The 15,640-nt window shown below is 43.0% G+C and overlaps 1 protein-coding gene across 1 annotated transcript in view; it reads right to left on the bottom strand.

Moving 5' to 3' along the window:
* CPSF3 (cleavage and polyadenylation specific factor 3) overlaps positions 1-15,640 on the bottom strand; it is a 710,232-nt gene that overhangs the window by 235,106 nt on the left and 459,486 nt on the right. Inside the window, exon 15 of the mRNA XM_044079083.1 lies at positions 10,294-10,381. Within this exon, the coding sequence (XP_043935018.1) occupies positions 10,294-10,381 (88 nt within the window). The remainder of the gene's footprint in view (positions 1-10,293; positions 10,382-15,640) is intronic.

Raw genomic sequence — 15,640 nt, forward strand, 5'->3', positions numbered from 1 at the left:
CCTCACCTCCAAGAGATCGATGTGAAGACTTATTTTATTTATTATTATCAGACTAATACACTACAATATATGAAGTAACTAATAGTCTAGCTATACAATACAACTAAAACTAGATGGCTGTCCCAGAGGACTGCTTGTTTTCTATTAGTCAGGTATGAGCTGAACCACTGTAATGCTTGTGATTCAAGTGAGAGGGATTGTAGGGTATCGAGAGAAGTTTTGAATGCAGTACTTCGACTGGTCTCTAAATGTGACCAGGAACCTTGGACTATCCTCCCTTTGAAATGCACCCCCTCCCACCTCAAAAGATAGGCATCCTTGGTTACTGAGGCTAGTGGCTGTGCCTGGCAAAACGGTAGGCCTTTAGTTACTGATGGAGAAGTAATCCACCAACTGATGTGATTCTTGCATGGATATGAATCTTGGAATGGAGAGGATGAATGTTTTGAGACCACTGGACTGAAAGGGTCCACTAAAGAACTCTCATGTGGAACCTCACTATGGGTACAAGAGAGATTATCAAAGCCACTGGACCTAGTTGACGAAGTACTAGTCTTGCTTGAAGAGAAGAATGTTGCATGAGCTGAGTGGCAACTAGGCAAAGAAAGCACCCTGTAATCTGGCAACTTGATAATTTGTAGAGAAGTGTTCAGATGACAGCTAATAATTCTATCTATTGTGCTGGAAGTGAACTGGGTCTTTGTATGATTCACTGTTATACTCAAATTCTGTAGCAAGTGAAGCGAAAGGTCATGATGTTGTAGTAGATCCCTGGCACAGCAGCAAAGAACCAATAGTCTAAGTATGGGAAAACTTGGATCGCTAGTAGATATATATGTGCTGCTACTACTGCTATAGTACAGTTTTGGACCTACCATAAATGTAGATGTTCGAGTGTATATACTGCTGCAGTCATCACACTTGGGTTATCCTGCCGTCAAGCGGTCCCACAGTCGGCCGAATCCCAAAGTCTTGGTCCGGCGTCGGTTGTCGTCACTTCTTCCCTGACGTCAGTGGGACAGGGCTATAAAAGAGGCAGCCGACGCCATTTTCTTCAGTTTTTCTTGCCCCAGATGTCAGGTGCCCCCAACTAAGGCGGCAATACAATAACTATGCAAAAATACCTTAGTAGATAAACAAAAGTACTAGCTGTTAGCAAATACACCATATAGACATGCATCCAATTGATTGATGAACATGGAGTTATGAGTAACACCCTGGTATGTAGAGGGGATGGTGGGAGGGTAACCTGGACTGCAGCAGTATATACACTCGAACATCTACATTTATGGTAGGTACAAAACTGTACTATGTTCATCGTGTTATACTGCTGCAGTCATCACACTTGGGTTGAATCCCAAAGCTATGGATGGGTGGCTGGTACTAAACTGGGTTAGGCGAAGCTAGCATGCCCTGCAGAACTGCAGTGGCAAAACCAGCTCTGTTTTTTGAGTATAATGGAAGGTAGTAGTGCTTGGTAAAGGTGTGCACTGAACTCCAAGTAGCTGCCTCCAGAATGTCCTTGGTTGGAACCCCCCTGAGAAAGGCTGCTGAGGTTGCTGTAGCCCTGGTAGAATGGGACCTAACATTAACAGGCACTGCTTTCCCATGGTGAGAGTAGCAAAAGCGGATACAATGTGCTATCCATTTTGAGATGGTCTGTTTTGAAATAGCCTTTCCTTGTGAACCTGCAGCATAGGATACAAAGAGTTGGTCAGTTTTTCTGAAGGTCTTTGTCTTATCCAAATAGTAACGTAGCTGTCTGTGAATGTCCAAAGAGTGAACGAGTTTTCCTCCTTTATTCTGGGGGTTTGGATAAAAGGTGGGTAAATGAATGGTCTGATTCAAAGCCACACTGGATACTACCTTTGGCATAAAGGTAGGGTTAGTTCATAAAGAGACTCTGTCCTGATGGAAAATGATGAAAGGTTCCACTGCCATAAGTGCCTGTAGTTCTGAGACCCTGCGTGCTGAGGTAATGGCCAGCAACAGAGCTGTTTTCCATGACAAGTATTGTAGGTCTGCTGAGAAGGCTGGTTCGAAAGGAGAATTTTTCTAAAACGAAGTTGAGGTCCCAAGCTGGCGTTGGGGGTTTTCTGGGAGGTTTTATATTCTTAGCCCCTCTGAGAAACTGCCTTAGTAAAGGATGTGAGAAAATGGGAGGATCCGTATTATATTGAGCTGAAATGGCTGAAGCATGGATCTTAATGGATGAGAAGGAAAGGCCTTTGTGTAGCATGTCAGTTAAGTATTGCAGTATTTGAGGAATGTTTGATATCCGAGGATGTTGGCCTTTAGCCTGGTTCCATGCACAAAATCTTTTCCATTTGTCTGAGTAAGTTTTTCTGGTGCTGGGCCTCCTGGCCTCCAAAATGACATTCAGGACGTCCTTTGAGAGAAGTGTTGATTGATAATTCAAGGTATTCTCCATGCAGCTGAATTTAAAGTCCTGAGCTGGCTGTGAAGGATCTGAGAGTTTTTCTGGGTCAACAGAAGTGGGAATTGAGGCAAGATCCATAGAGGGCTGTGAGTCAAGTTCCTTAGTAATGGATACCAGTGCTGGCGTGGCCAGTCCGGAGTAATGAGGATCATTCGTGGTCTCTCTGATCTGACTTTCAGTAGTACCTTGGTCAATAGAGGTAGAGGTGGAAAGGCATATGCTGTCAATGCTGTCCAACTGAATGATAGGGCGTCCACTTTCCAGGCAAGGGAGTGATAAGTCCTTGTGCAAAATTTTTGTAGTTGGCAATTGTTGGGGGAGGCAAATAGATCTATGTCTGGGCATCCCCATCTTTGAGTTATCATTGAAAATACTTGTGGGTGTAGTCTCCACTCGTGAAGATCTGCGATATTTCTGCTTAATTCGTCTGCCAATATGTTTTCCTTTCCTGGCAGGAATTGTGCTTGCAGTTGTACTTGGTAAGTCAATGCTGTGTTCCACAAGGTCATTGCCTGTCTGCATAAAGGGTAGGAGTGTGTTCCTCCCGGTTTATGTACCACATAACTGTGGTGTTGTCTGTCCTTATTAGTAGTTGTCCTGGATGCAAGAGGTCCTTGAAGGCTGTCAGTGCATTTTGCACGGCTAGCATCTCCTTTTGGTTGATGTGAAGATGCATTTGTTTTGCAGACCATTTGCCTGTATGCACTGTCCTGCCATGTGTGCTCCCCAGGCGTAGTCTGAAGAGTCTGTTGTCATAGTTTGGTTTGCTGGAGGTAAGACAAAAGGAAGGCCCTTGTTTATTTGACATGCTTGAGCCCACCATAGGAACTCCTTTTGAAGGCAGGGAATGAGAGGTATACTTGATTCGAGGCTGTGCCTGTGCTGAGTCCATACACTTTTCAGGTACCATTGTAATTTCCTCATATGCAGCTTTGCATATGGGATTAGTGGAATGCAGGATGCCATGAACCCCAATGCCTGCAGGATTTTCCTTGCAGTAAGGTTGCCATCTCTTTGAAGTATTGAGTCAATTGTTTTTGTTTGTCTGGCGTGAGATAAGCCATCTGGGCCGTTGTATTTAAGCTGGCACCCAGGAATATTATCTGTTGCGAGGGTATTAGTTTTGACTTCTTTTTGTTTACTGTGTACCCTAGGCAACTGAGCAGCTGTGTTACGAATGCCAGATGCTGTAATAGAATGTCCTTGCTGTCTGGTTGGATCAGGCAGTCGTCCAGGTATGGATAAATTTGTATTCCTCGTTGTCTGCAGTATGCAATTACTGATGCCAGGCATTTCGTAAATACTCTGGGCGCAGTAGAGAAGCCAAAGGGCAATGCAGAGAATTGATAATGCGTTGTACCTGCCAAAAATCTGAGGTATCTTCTGCAATCTTGTCCGATAGGGACATGCAGGTATGCCTCTTTGAGGTCCAACATTACCAGCCAAGACTCCTTGTCCAGCATGGGAAGAAGCTGCTGTAGTGTGAGCATTTTGAATTTGGGTACCTCCAGGTATGTGTTTAGGATTGAGAAGTCTAAAATGGGTCTCCAGGCTTTGTCCTTTCTTGGTACTAGAAATAGTCTTGAGTAAAAACCTTGACCTTGTTCCTTTGTAGGAACCTTTTGAATTGCTTTCATGTCCAGAAGAGCTGAAATTTGCATTTGTGCCTCTGCCCATTGGTTTGGAGGCAGATTTGGCATGTCTCTCATCCGTGGCAAAATGTGAAAATGAAATATGTAGCCTCGGGTAATAATATCCAGAACCCATTTGTCCTTTGTTATGATGTGCCAATTTTGTGGAAATAGGGCCAGTTTTCCTCCCAAAGGTGCTGCCAGGGCAATTTTGCTTGGCAGGCGAAGAGGGAAGTCATTGTGTTTGCTTCCTGAAGGGTTGAGATCTTTCGTCTCCACCTCTGAGTTGTTGAATGCCATTGTCTAGGCCTGAAAGAACCTTGTGGCTGGCCTCTGCCCCTTGGGCGTCTGTACCTACCTCTTTGGGGGTCTGTCTGATGCAGGAAAGGACCAGTTTTTTGATGGCCAGTTTCTGCTGAAACGACGAGGTTGTACCTGTAAAAAATCTTTAACTGTTTGCATAGATTTTGCCTTTTCTTCCATTTTCTTTAAAACTTCCTCTGCTTTGACACCAAACAACACATCTTTCTGCAGTGGAGCATCCAATAACTTTGCTTTGACATGTTCTGGTAAGACTTGCTCTTTTAGCCAAGCATGCCTACGTATTACAGACCCTGTGACAAAGCATGCCTACGTATTACAGACCCTGTGACAGCTGCTCTACATGAGGCTTCCATTGAATCAAAACCACACTGTAAGGTATGCTTTCCCACCTGTTCTGCAGCATGCAGCAAATCCTGCATCTCTTTGAAATCAAGTTGATCTGTCTGAGGGATCATTTTCTGCTTTAACTGTGTAATCAAGTACTGCTGGTATTTTAGCATGTGGAATTGGCAGTTTAAGGCCCTCATGGCCAAAGTGGTAGACGTATACACTTTCTTCCCCAATCTTTCTAATGCTCTGGAATTCTCTTTCAGAAGGTAGTGGATTCTTAGCAGTAGAGGCCTTAACCCCTTTGGGACCCTGGGAAATGGTTTCGGGGTCTGCAACAGGACTTTTATATAGAAACTTATGAGAATCAGGAACTCAGTAGTATCTGTCAGGTTTAGCTGGTGCAGGAGGTAAGGAATCTGGGTTTAGACTAGATTCAGTGTAAACATCATCCAAAATGTCTAAAACTGGAGGAATTGCTAGGGGTCTATGCTGAGGGAGACGAAGAAACTCACGGAGTCTTTTCTTAGAATCAGAGTAATCTTGGCCTTCCCAGTGGAAGTGTTCCCTCATGGTGTGTAAAGTTTCCCAAAAAGAGTAGTCTTCGGGGGAGGGAAACAGAGGGAATGGACTCTTCAGCATCTGAGTCTTCATAAGGAGGGAAGGAATAATCCTGGTCCTCAAGTTAGCTGAGGAAATGGATGCTTGGTCAGAGGGAGGATAATCTTCCTCCAGTCTAGGCCTTTTGTCAGGTGGGGGTTGGGAACCCCTGATAAGGGTAATTAAATCCTCAGCCATTTTCAGCATCTGATTTTTAGGCATAGGGGGCCTGTGTGGTGGGTCTATGGACCCGGTTTCCTAACTTTTAAGGGGGCTTTAAGTTTAGCATAAGACTTAATAGAGATAGTTGTCGGTTTGAAGACGCCTTCAGAAACCGAAGGCCTATCTGAAATCTCCGGATCACCGTCAGGGTTGGCGTCCGAGGGGTGAGATGGATCCGGCTCCTGAGGCCCAGCTGATTCGGTCTGGGAGGCAGTCAGAAGTTCTAATTCAGCGGTAGTCAGGGGCTGCGTAGGCGCCTCGCTGAAAACCGGAGGTAGGCCTTGCTGAGGCCTCGGTATCTGGTTTTGGCCTTGGTTGCCTGTCCTTATCCTTGCGTTTTTTAATCATAGCTGATGTCGGATGCTCCGACGGCATGCTATAGTTAAATTTTCTGCCAAAATAATGTCGGGCGAAATCTGCCCGATGCTTGATTGTACGTTTGTTGAACCTAGCACAAAACCGACAACCAGAAACGTCATGGTCTGGGCCTAGGCAAGGAATACAATAAGAATGAAAATCCTTATGAGGTATTTGCTTCCCACAAGAAATGCAATTATTAACTATGTCTGACATCGGACTGAGGCAAGAAAAGTTTCCCCAACGGGGTACTTAGCTTTAGAGAAGACTTTGGGCTGAAATTCGATTCGAAAATCTCAGGAGCTGGCCGACCGGCACTTGTGAACTGCTTCTGCTTCGGACACCGCGCGGCAAGAAAGACTGAAGAAAATGGCGTCGGCTGCCTCTTTTATACCCCTGTCACACTGACGTCAGGGAAGAAGCGACGACAACCAACGCCGGACCAAGACTTTGGGATTCGGCCGACTGTGGGACCGCCTGACGGCAGGATAACCCAAGTGTGATGACTGCAGCAGTATAACACGATGAACATCATCTTTGTAAACACTCTGGGGGCTGTGGCGGGACCGAAGGGCAGTGCTCTGAATTGAAAGTGATCGGCTTCCACCTGGAAATGGAGAAACCTCCTTGACTGCAGCTCTACCTTTATGTGACAATAGGCATCCTGGAGATCCATACAGCATATCCAATCATCTGTTCTCAGAAGAGGCAGTATGGACTGAAGCATGGTCATCTGAAATTTTGTCTGTTTTACAAACTGATTGGGATGCCTCGGGTCTAAAATTAATCTGAAGTCCCCTGACTTTTTGGGTACTAAAAAGAACCTGGATTGGACTCTGGATTCTAACTGGTGTCAGGGGACTTGCTGGATGACTCTTTTTCTAGCAGTTTGGTAACCTTTGCTGCTGTGGATCCCTACTGACTGAGTGGCACATTGGGAATCTCTCTTTTTCTTTGGTGAGTAAGAAAAGGGAATGGAGTAGTCTCCAGTTATTAACTTTAACACTCAGGAATATGTTGTGATGCTTTTCCAGTCTAGCTGGTGTAGGGATAAGCTCCCCAACTGCTTCCTGGGCACAGCAGTCGGGCAACCTTTCAGAAGCATAGGTAGGGTTTCTTGACAGTGGGACTGTGGAAACCCTAACTATGAGGTCCGTCTCTGTTTCTGGGGTGAATTCTATTGGAATTACCTCCTCCTGTGCGGTGGGGAGGTCTGTCTGCAAGAGTTTTGAGGTGATGACCTTTGATTTCCTGAACCATATTTTCCTGTCACCCTCCTTATTTCTAGAAATAGTTCTTGAGGGGCTAGAAAAATGGATTCCCAAAGCACAGAGGGTTTTACCACCTCACTCACTCAAGGTCAGTGTATCTTTTACTTTACATTGAAAAAGCATAGAACCATCAAAGGAGGAACTGACAAAGGACATCTTGAAGCCTTCCACAAAAAAGCTTCCAGGCATGCCAGCATATCGTTATGCCAGTGCCTGCCACCCTAGATGTGTCATCAGCTGGAGTTAGAGAGCAGATGTATGACCACATTCGACATAGATTGGAGGACAGACAGCTGGGAGTCTCCACTTTTTTTAAACATCTGCTGGTAAGCTACCAGGGAGAGAGAGACATTTGGTGAGTTCTTTGGTCAAATCCTATTGGAAATGTATCATTTGTGCTAAGTGGTTCAGCTCTGGCAGCAAATGCCATTGAAGTGTATGTCCATTGTCTGAAGTGTCCACAGCCATTGATTCCCTATTAGTGGGATGGACAGAAGAATTTTCTTCAGACAGTTCCTTTTTTGTGGACTCCACTACAACCATAGTTTCTACAGGTGGACCTTTGCTCTAATGCGTCCTGTCCTTGAGGGCAATTAAATTCTATCTGGCTTTATTGGAAAAGATTCCACCACGTCACGATCCTTCCAAGGTCACTGAGCCACAGGTACTATAAGGGGATCAGCAGATGGTACCACCCAGGATACAGAAGTGCTAGCACCGAAGGCTTCAAGGAATAACAGATTAATTTGAAGGATTGTTGGCAGGCAAACTCCCTCACTGTTTCATCAATTTGAGGATATCGCCAAAGGTGATGTCTCCTAAGGGGGTCTAAAGGAACCTTCAATTTCCTCCAAGTCTGTATCTCCAGTGAACAACTCAAATGAAATGCATTCATTTCACCTATGTTTTCTGTGGCCCTGTCTCAGGAAAACTTCAGATGGGATCAAATCTGACCTCCGGGCCTCTTGGTACTGTCTGTCCCTACCGATTAGGATGAGTTGAAGGAGAAGCAGTATTCATCTGAGGTTGGGACGGATCTAAGCAGGAAGATGATGCTTTTTCTTTTGGTGCAGCCAAAACACTTTTGAAGGCCTAGAAGGCAGAAGCCGACACTGGTGCAGAAGGAGCCGACCCACTAACTGAGGATGGAGGAGACTTCCTTACCCCATTGGGCCTTGGGTCAGAGACTGACCCCAGACAAGCTGTTGACAATCAAGGTCATAAGAGGAAGAGATGTCTCTGAAACTTCGAGTTCCAGTGTCAATGCTCTGGCTCAGAGAGACATCTCAAACTGAATGTACTGGAGCTGACAGAGTGAAAGATTCTGCTGGTTAAGTTATTTGCATGGCAGCAAAATTGTATTGGAGGAGCTTGGATCTGTGGGGTCAAGACCCGAAGGGTGGGCCAGTACTGGAGATAACATGGGAGGAGTTGTAGGAACTGTTCCTGGTGTGCTCAAGGTGGACAGCAACAGAATAACACCAAGATGAATCTGTGTTCAAGAACTTCCTCATTATGCTATCAACGTCCATCTCTGTAAGACTTCTACATGACCAGGCAGACCTCGAAGACGCCACAGGTGGAGGCCTGGAATACATCCTCTTTTGGAGTACTGGACAGTGTAGTCTTGGGTTCACAGACTCTGGTGAAAAATGGGGCTGTGGAGAGGAAGAGGACTTTTTTCTTGACATTTCACTCTTCTTTCTTTAACTCCTCCTTCTCTTTGCCCTTTTCTTTTCTTTTAGACTTGCTTTGTTTCTTGCCTGGGGATGAAGAAGCAATGGATGAAGGAGTGTGGGCAGACCCTCTCTTAAGAGGTAGCAGACCTTCAAGATTAACTTGTCCTTTCTGGTTTGGATGATACTGGAGCCAAATGAGGTGAAGGCCTCGCACTCGCATTCAATGTCAAAATGGCCAGTGCCCATGCAGTACACACACAAACAGTGCGGATCCTGTGGGGGAATTTTGCACCTACAAACTGTGTACTTTTTAAAACCTTGCACCTAATAAGCCATTATAAAAAATTAAATTAACATGCTAACAGTAGACAAAAAATACTGATAAGTTACAGAAACCTTAACCAGTATTATCAGTAAAGGAAATATTGAACTCTACCTAAAGCTTTATTTTACAATATATATATATTTATATATATATCTATATCTATCTAGATATATATATATATATATATATATATATATATATATATCTATACACACACATACGGTAGTGGTGCTGCGGTAGCGTTGTCGCCTCACAGCAAGACGATGTCGCATTTGATTCTCAGCTAGAACTTCTTCTGTGTGGAGGCATGCGTGAATGGGCGTGCCTTCGTTGAAGGTTGTGCATCACGGCTGGTAACTCGGCACATAAAAATCCACTACCAAACATAGCGGACCGGAGTTCCGCTGTGGCGACCCCTAACTGGGATAAGCCGAAAGACACAACAACATACATACATACATAGACATACATACACACTCGTGCGCGCACACACACTTTTAAAAGATGAACAAATTAAAAAAAAAAATAGCTCACCTTATAAAACTTGACTAGAGAGAAAAGGAAGCCAAAATGGCTATCTATATTTAACTCTTAACACTTGACTATCAGATTATTTTTTAACTGGTGTCACGCTAACTATTAAAATTAAGATAAACTGGACAGAAAAGGAGTACAAGAGAAATCACAAAAATGAAAGAAAAATTCTTATCATGACAGCCCTTGGAAACACATCTGTATGCTTCTGGAGGTAAATGAGATCTAAGGTACTAAGGTGCAGCGGAGAGAATTATGGGTTAGGGAGGAGTCAGAGCCCTGGAATCAAGCCTCAGAAAAGGTGCTTACAGCAGATGCAGTTGGACCTACAAACCGAAGGTTGAACCTACGGAAAATAAACAACATTGGATATTTTATTACCCTATGGGTATGGGTACCCTATGGGCATATTCACTGAAGTGGTAAGAACTCTGCAGTTGACTTTTATTACCAACCATTTGAAAATTTAAGGTCATCGCAGGATATGGCATCAGTCTTTCCATTTTGCCTCACTAAGAAGCATATTACCATTAACAAATCAGACTTAATAATGAGAAATTTCAAACAAGGAAAATTTGTGTACCTTTTTGCGCTCTGGGGTTTGACTGTATTTCCATGATCACAGTTGTCACAGTATCTGCAAACATATCATTTAAAGGATTGGCCAACCACTAGAGAAGAAAATGCAAAAAAATGTAACTAGTCTGGCTACAATGTTGCAACAATCTAACAGTGGAAGCAGACAGATGGTATACTGGATGCAGTGTACATGAGAAAATTAAGGTAGGTATCACCCTTAAATATTATGCAACATGTCAACCCAAACTAATCAAAGTTAAGTTTTTGCTTTCTAATCATAATACACAGTAAATGTGACAAAAAAGCTGAAATTCTTAGCTTTGCATCCTCTTCAAAAAGAAATGAGATCAACTATAAACATAAAATGAATAAACAATTCAAAAATGCAAGTCTCATAAGAGGTACGATAAAAATAAAATTGTGGCACAAATTTTAGCTCATCTAACAGGCAGCAAAAAGGCAGACTAGGTAGGCTGACCGGTCCCTGTAATGATGACAATTAGTATCTCATCAGCCTTGTCAAGTCAGAGATACAAAGAGCTAAACCCTCACACTCAGAAGCCAAGGAGATTCCAATGGACAAAAAGTTGTTCTTTCTTCTGGTATTTGAGGGAATCCTACACTCAAAGAAGGGAATAAGACTATCGAAAAAGGCAAGATCCCCATGTAGGATGAAGGAATACTTACTGGAGACCTACTCAAAAAGTACTGGAGATGAACCTAACTTTGAAAGTGAAGTCAAAGAAACTACTTTTGCCAATGTATGCTCAACCCAGCTGTCTGGTCATCCCCTGTAAAATGTTGAATAGGTTCTAAAAAATTTCAGCGCCTATGCAACAAGGACCGGAGATGTGAGTGCTGGCATTGTAGGACTGCTGCTCAGAAGAGTCTCAGCAGTAACCAATGAGCCGACTCTCAAAATAATGTCATGGTCATAAGGTTAGTTGAACTTTATCACCACAGATTCAAAATCCTAATGCCTTGCTCTCAAGGATCATACTCAGAAATGCAATGTGGTGGTGAAGATGATGATAATGATGAGTAGGATACAATTGAAACTCTGATGTAACTCTGGCGTGGCAGCTAAGGATACGTGGGAACAGATAAAACAAAAGATAATACAAAAACTGAGAAAACGGAAGCTTTGTTATATGGATACGGATAGCAAGATACAAGCAGTCAAAATGTTTTTATTCCCTTTAGTCTTATACACAGGTCAGGCAAATATCAACCAGACGAGAAGTTGTGGATAGCAATTAATAAAAAGATGAAGGACTTTATCTGGGAGGGGAAGACAGCAAGAGTCAAGTGGGATAAGCTGATTCTTACAGTAGAACAGGGCAGATTGGGATTACCCAATTTGAAGGGGTATTTCAGAGCTGCACAATTAAGGCTCCTATACATAGCGCATGCAGAAAACTATAATTCAAAGTATAAAGGGATAATGTTGAAATGGGGGGAAGCTCAAGAAACAAAGAGAGACTGGGATTTTGGATGCAGGCCTTTAAGGAGAATAACAATAATCATACAGATTATTATATCCATACAGTAGCAGAAAGTATTCTAAAAATTAAGCCAACATAGGAATGGAGAAAGCAATCTCAAAGGTAACACCCAAATCTGCTCTGAACTGGTGGTCAAGAACACCACATACACAAATGTCGTAGGTATAGCCAACCTGCTGGCAGACAGGTTCAGTGAAAACTTCATTCCCCTGTCCCCCCCCCCCCATCAGTAAACCATGACATCCCCAGCACTTGCCCCCCCCCCCCATCACCAGGGAGCCGGTCTATAATGCCCTCTTAAAGGCAAAAAATACAGTCTCCATGGGACCCAACATCATCACTGGTTGCATCCTACATAAACTCAGGCATGTGCTCTCAGCTCCATTAGACACACTATTTCACCAAAGACTGAGCACTGGCTTTGTCCCAGCCGAATGGAGGACAGCCACAGTCATCCCTCTACGCAAAGATGGAGCACTGACCCAGGCAATTATAGGCCCATCAGTCTAACTAGCCTGATCTGCAAGGCCATGGAACACATTATCATGGACCTTATAAACAAGGAAATTGGCAACCTCCAAACGCTTGACCCCACACAGTTTGGTTTTGTCAAAGGGAGATCATGCCTATTAAACTTTTAATTTCTTCAAAACAGTCACCAAAGCCATGGACAAGGGGAAGACTCTGCACACCGCCTACTTTGACCTAGCCAAAGCCTTCGACACTATTCCCCACTCTGGGATAATAGAGTGGCATCAACCCATATAGTTACCAGACTGGTAGCTACCTGGCTCACTGACTGAACTCACTCAGTCAAAATACCTCTAGTAGTAGACCTGTAACGAGCAATGTACCCCAAGGACTGGTCTTGGTTCTCTACTTTTTGAGTTATACCTTCCTGAGATTCAAGCTAAAACCAGTGGTCTGTGGCTGACCAAGTCTGCAGATGACTGCAAGCTGAGCACTGCCTTAAATTACCCTAATGATGTGAACATCCTCCAAGAGGGCATTATCCAAACTGACTGGTGCCAGCAGCATGGCCTCAAACTGAATGCCAATAAATGTATCATTATCCCCTTTGGGGAAACTGGTGTCCCCACTAATCACATTAATCACAATGTACTAAGCATGCAAGCAGTCGTGAGGGACTTGGGCACCCAGGTTGACAGCCACCTAACTTTTGACCACCACGTTGTCTCCGTTGTACAGAAGACTTTCTACATGGCCCACCTCATAAGTAAGGGTATTTAATCTAAGAGCAAGGAGGTTGTAACATTCCTTTACTCTTTCCTTATCAGACCCATTACCGAGCACAATGCTCCCTTCGGCATGTACCTTGCCAAGCACATGCAGCAGCTGGAGAGACCACAGAGGTTAATGACCAGAAAAACCCAGGGTCTCAAACACCTATCATATACAGACAGGCTAAAAGCCCTGTCCCTCTACTCAGTCTAGTACAGACTGCTCAGAGATGACCCATGTCTGGCATACAACAAGGACATCACAGACCCAAACTTGATGGAGTTGTTGCATATCCATTAATCAAAATCCACTTGGGCAACCTGCATAAGGCCTAAACCTGGTCTATGACATTAAAAGAACTTGCTGGCAGGATAGATACGTGTCCCAGACTCCCCCCGTCTGTGGAATAGACTCCCTCTCCATGTTAAGCAGAGTACCTCTCTAGCCCTCTAAGAGGAACCTGGACGACTGGATGGGAAACAGAAAATACACCCCTGGGATCCCACCTGTGTCCCTCCTGGACAGGGGAAACAGGTGCTGATACTGTGGGAACATGGGAGGAATTCTTGGCTAGGCTTATAAAGGTCTCCGGGCCAATAGCCTAGTATCATCCTATGAACCTATGAAATTCTGCTGATAGGGATGACTGTAATTAGGGATACAGACAATAGGAAAGAAGGAGCTTGACCTTATTGGAGAAAACTGGCAAAGGAACCCAAGGTACTGGGAGCAAATAACTAGAGAGGGAAAAGTAACAGAATGGGAAGAGGCCAAGAATTTATTTGGACTGCAAGTTAGAGAGTGCCTTACCTATCAAGGACTGATATAAGAGAATAGGCAAAGAGAAATAAATGGGGGGGGGGGGGCATCAACAAAAGACAAGCACTGGTAAAGTTTTTAGTAGAATCTAGAACAAAAGCTGCCTTTAAAAAAGGCATAATTAGTACAACATATAAAACATTGCATGATAACTATAAAAATCAATCAGAGGAGGTTAGAAACAATTGGGAAGAGAGCTTGGATAAGCAATAAACAAATAAGCAATGGCAGGATATAGGTATGTCTCCTAAATATGAAAAAAAAAATCTAGAAGATTTAGAATTTTTGCTTGGAAATGTTTACATAGATATTTTTATACCCCAAACATACTCCAGAGAATTTTTCCTCACGTAGACAACAAATGTCGGAAGTATAAGAGGTAATAAACAAATAATTGGGAACCTATTTTCTGGGAATGCAGTGGGTTGGTGGACTTTAAGGATTCCCTGCGGGATGCACTGTCGGAGATGCTGGGTGGGTGGATTGGTGTGACAAGGGAGAAAATTCTTCTGAAATCGAAACTGCCTAGACATGGTAAGGCTTTGCTGTGTCTAATTATGATGGCTGCCAAAAATGAAATTACTAGAAAAATGGAAATTAATATCTAAACCAACTATATTAGAAGTAGTGCATATAGTAACAGAGATAAAACAACTGGAATTGAGACCTTCAGAAAAGGAGCAAACTACATAGGAAAAAAAATGGGAATTGTGGGAACAATACATACACGGGAGGAATGAGTTTTAAAAGAAGGACTTAAATGAGTTATGCAATGTTTGAAAACGATGGGGTAGATTATAAGTGACGTATAATGTTTGCAACTGGAAATGTGTTAGTGTGATGCAAAATGCTTGAAGCTAGGATTGTGTTAGTGAGGTTTGTTTTCATTTTTATAAATGCCTGATTGCTTACGTTATAAGTGATGCTTTAATAAAGATGTTTCTGGTTTAAAAAAAAGTGTGCAGGAATTGAATAATTTACGTAATGTTGCCTAAGGTTATATGATATACAACAATATATGTCAAGTATAATATTTGTTAATGTTAATTTGTTAATCAAGTTTGATTACTTTTGCATAAATGTAAAATTACATGTGTCACAAGTGATAATTCAATAAAGGTGTGTTAATAAAAAAAAAAAAAAAAAAAAAAAAAAGAAACTGATGCAACTCAAAAAACAGCAGCTGGGAGAGGAAATACAGGTAGCCTCTTCAGTTCCTAAAGATGCACAGCTGCATGTGATCTCTTACTTGAGGAAAGCACTCCTGGAGATGGAGAAGAAACTACAAAGGCCATGACAGAATTGTAACTAGTGCTTTTAGGCCTAGATTCAAAAGCCTTTACCTCGATCTTACGACAGTCAAGTAAATCATCCTCTGAGGGGCCCTCAAAATGCTCTGTGGTATCCTTGTACCCTCCACTGGACTCCGCTGCTGCGAGATAACAGGTTACTAGACAGGCCCATCATTTCAACTGGCTGAAGCAGTGAAAAGACATTGGCAGCAGTGTGGAACACTGTGCTCTAACCACATGTTGAAAAGATCGCTAACAATTGTACTGGTTAGACAGCTTACCTTCAGCTTAACTATCCTAGTAATGTCTACATGTACAACCTTAAAACCACACATCTAATGACCAAGTATATGAAAATTGACATTTTTAAACATATATAAGGACAGGAATAACATATATCTGAGACTGAGGCAATTTGGAGTCTTCTCCTTACTTCATGTTGCAGTAGTCTTGGAATTACTAGATATGCATATATATGTTCCCCAAAAAATTT

Source organism: Protopterus annectens, chromosome 1.part1, assembly GCF_019279795.1.
Source record: "Protopterus annectens isolate FY-2018-M chromosome 1.part1, PAN1.0, whole genome shotgun sequence".
Classification (NCBI taxonomy): Eukaryota; Metazoa; Chordata; order Ceratodontiformes; family Protopteridae; genus Protopterus; species Protopterus annectens.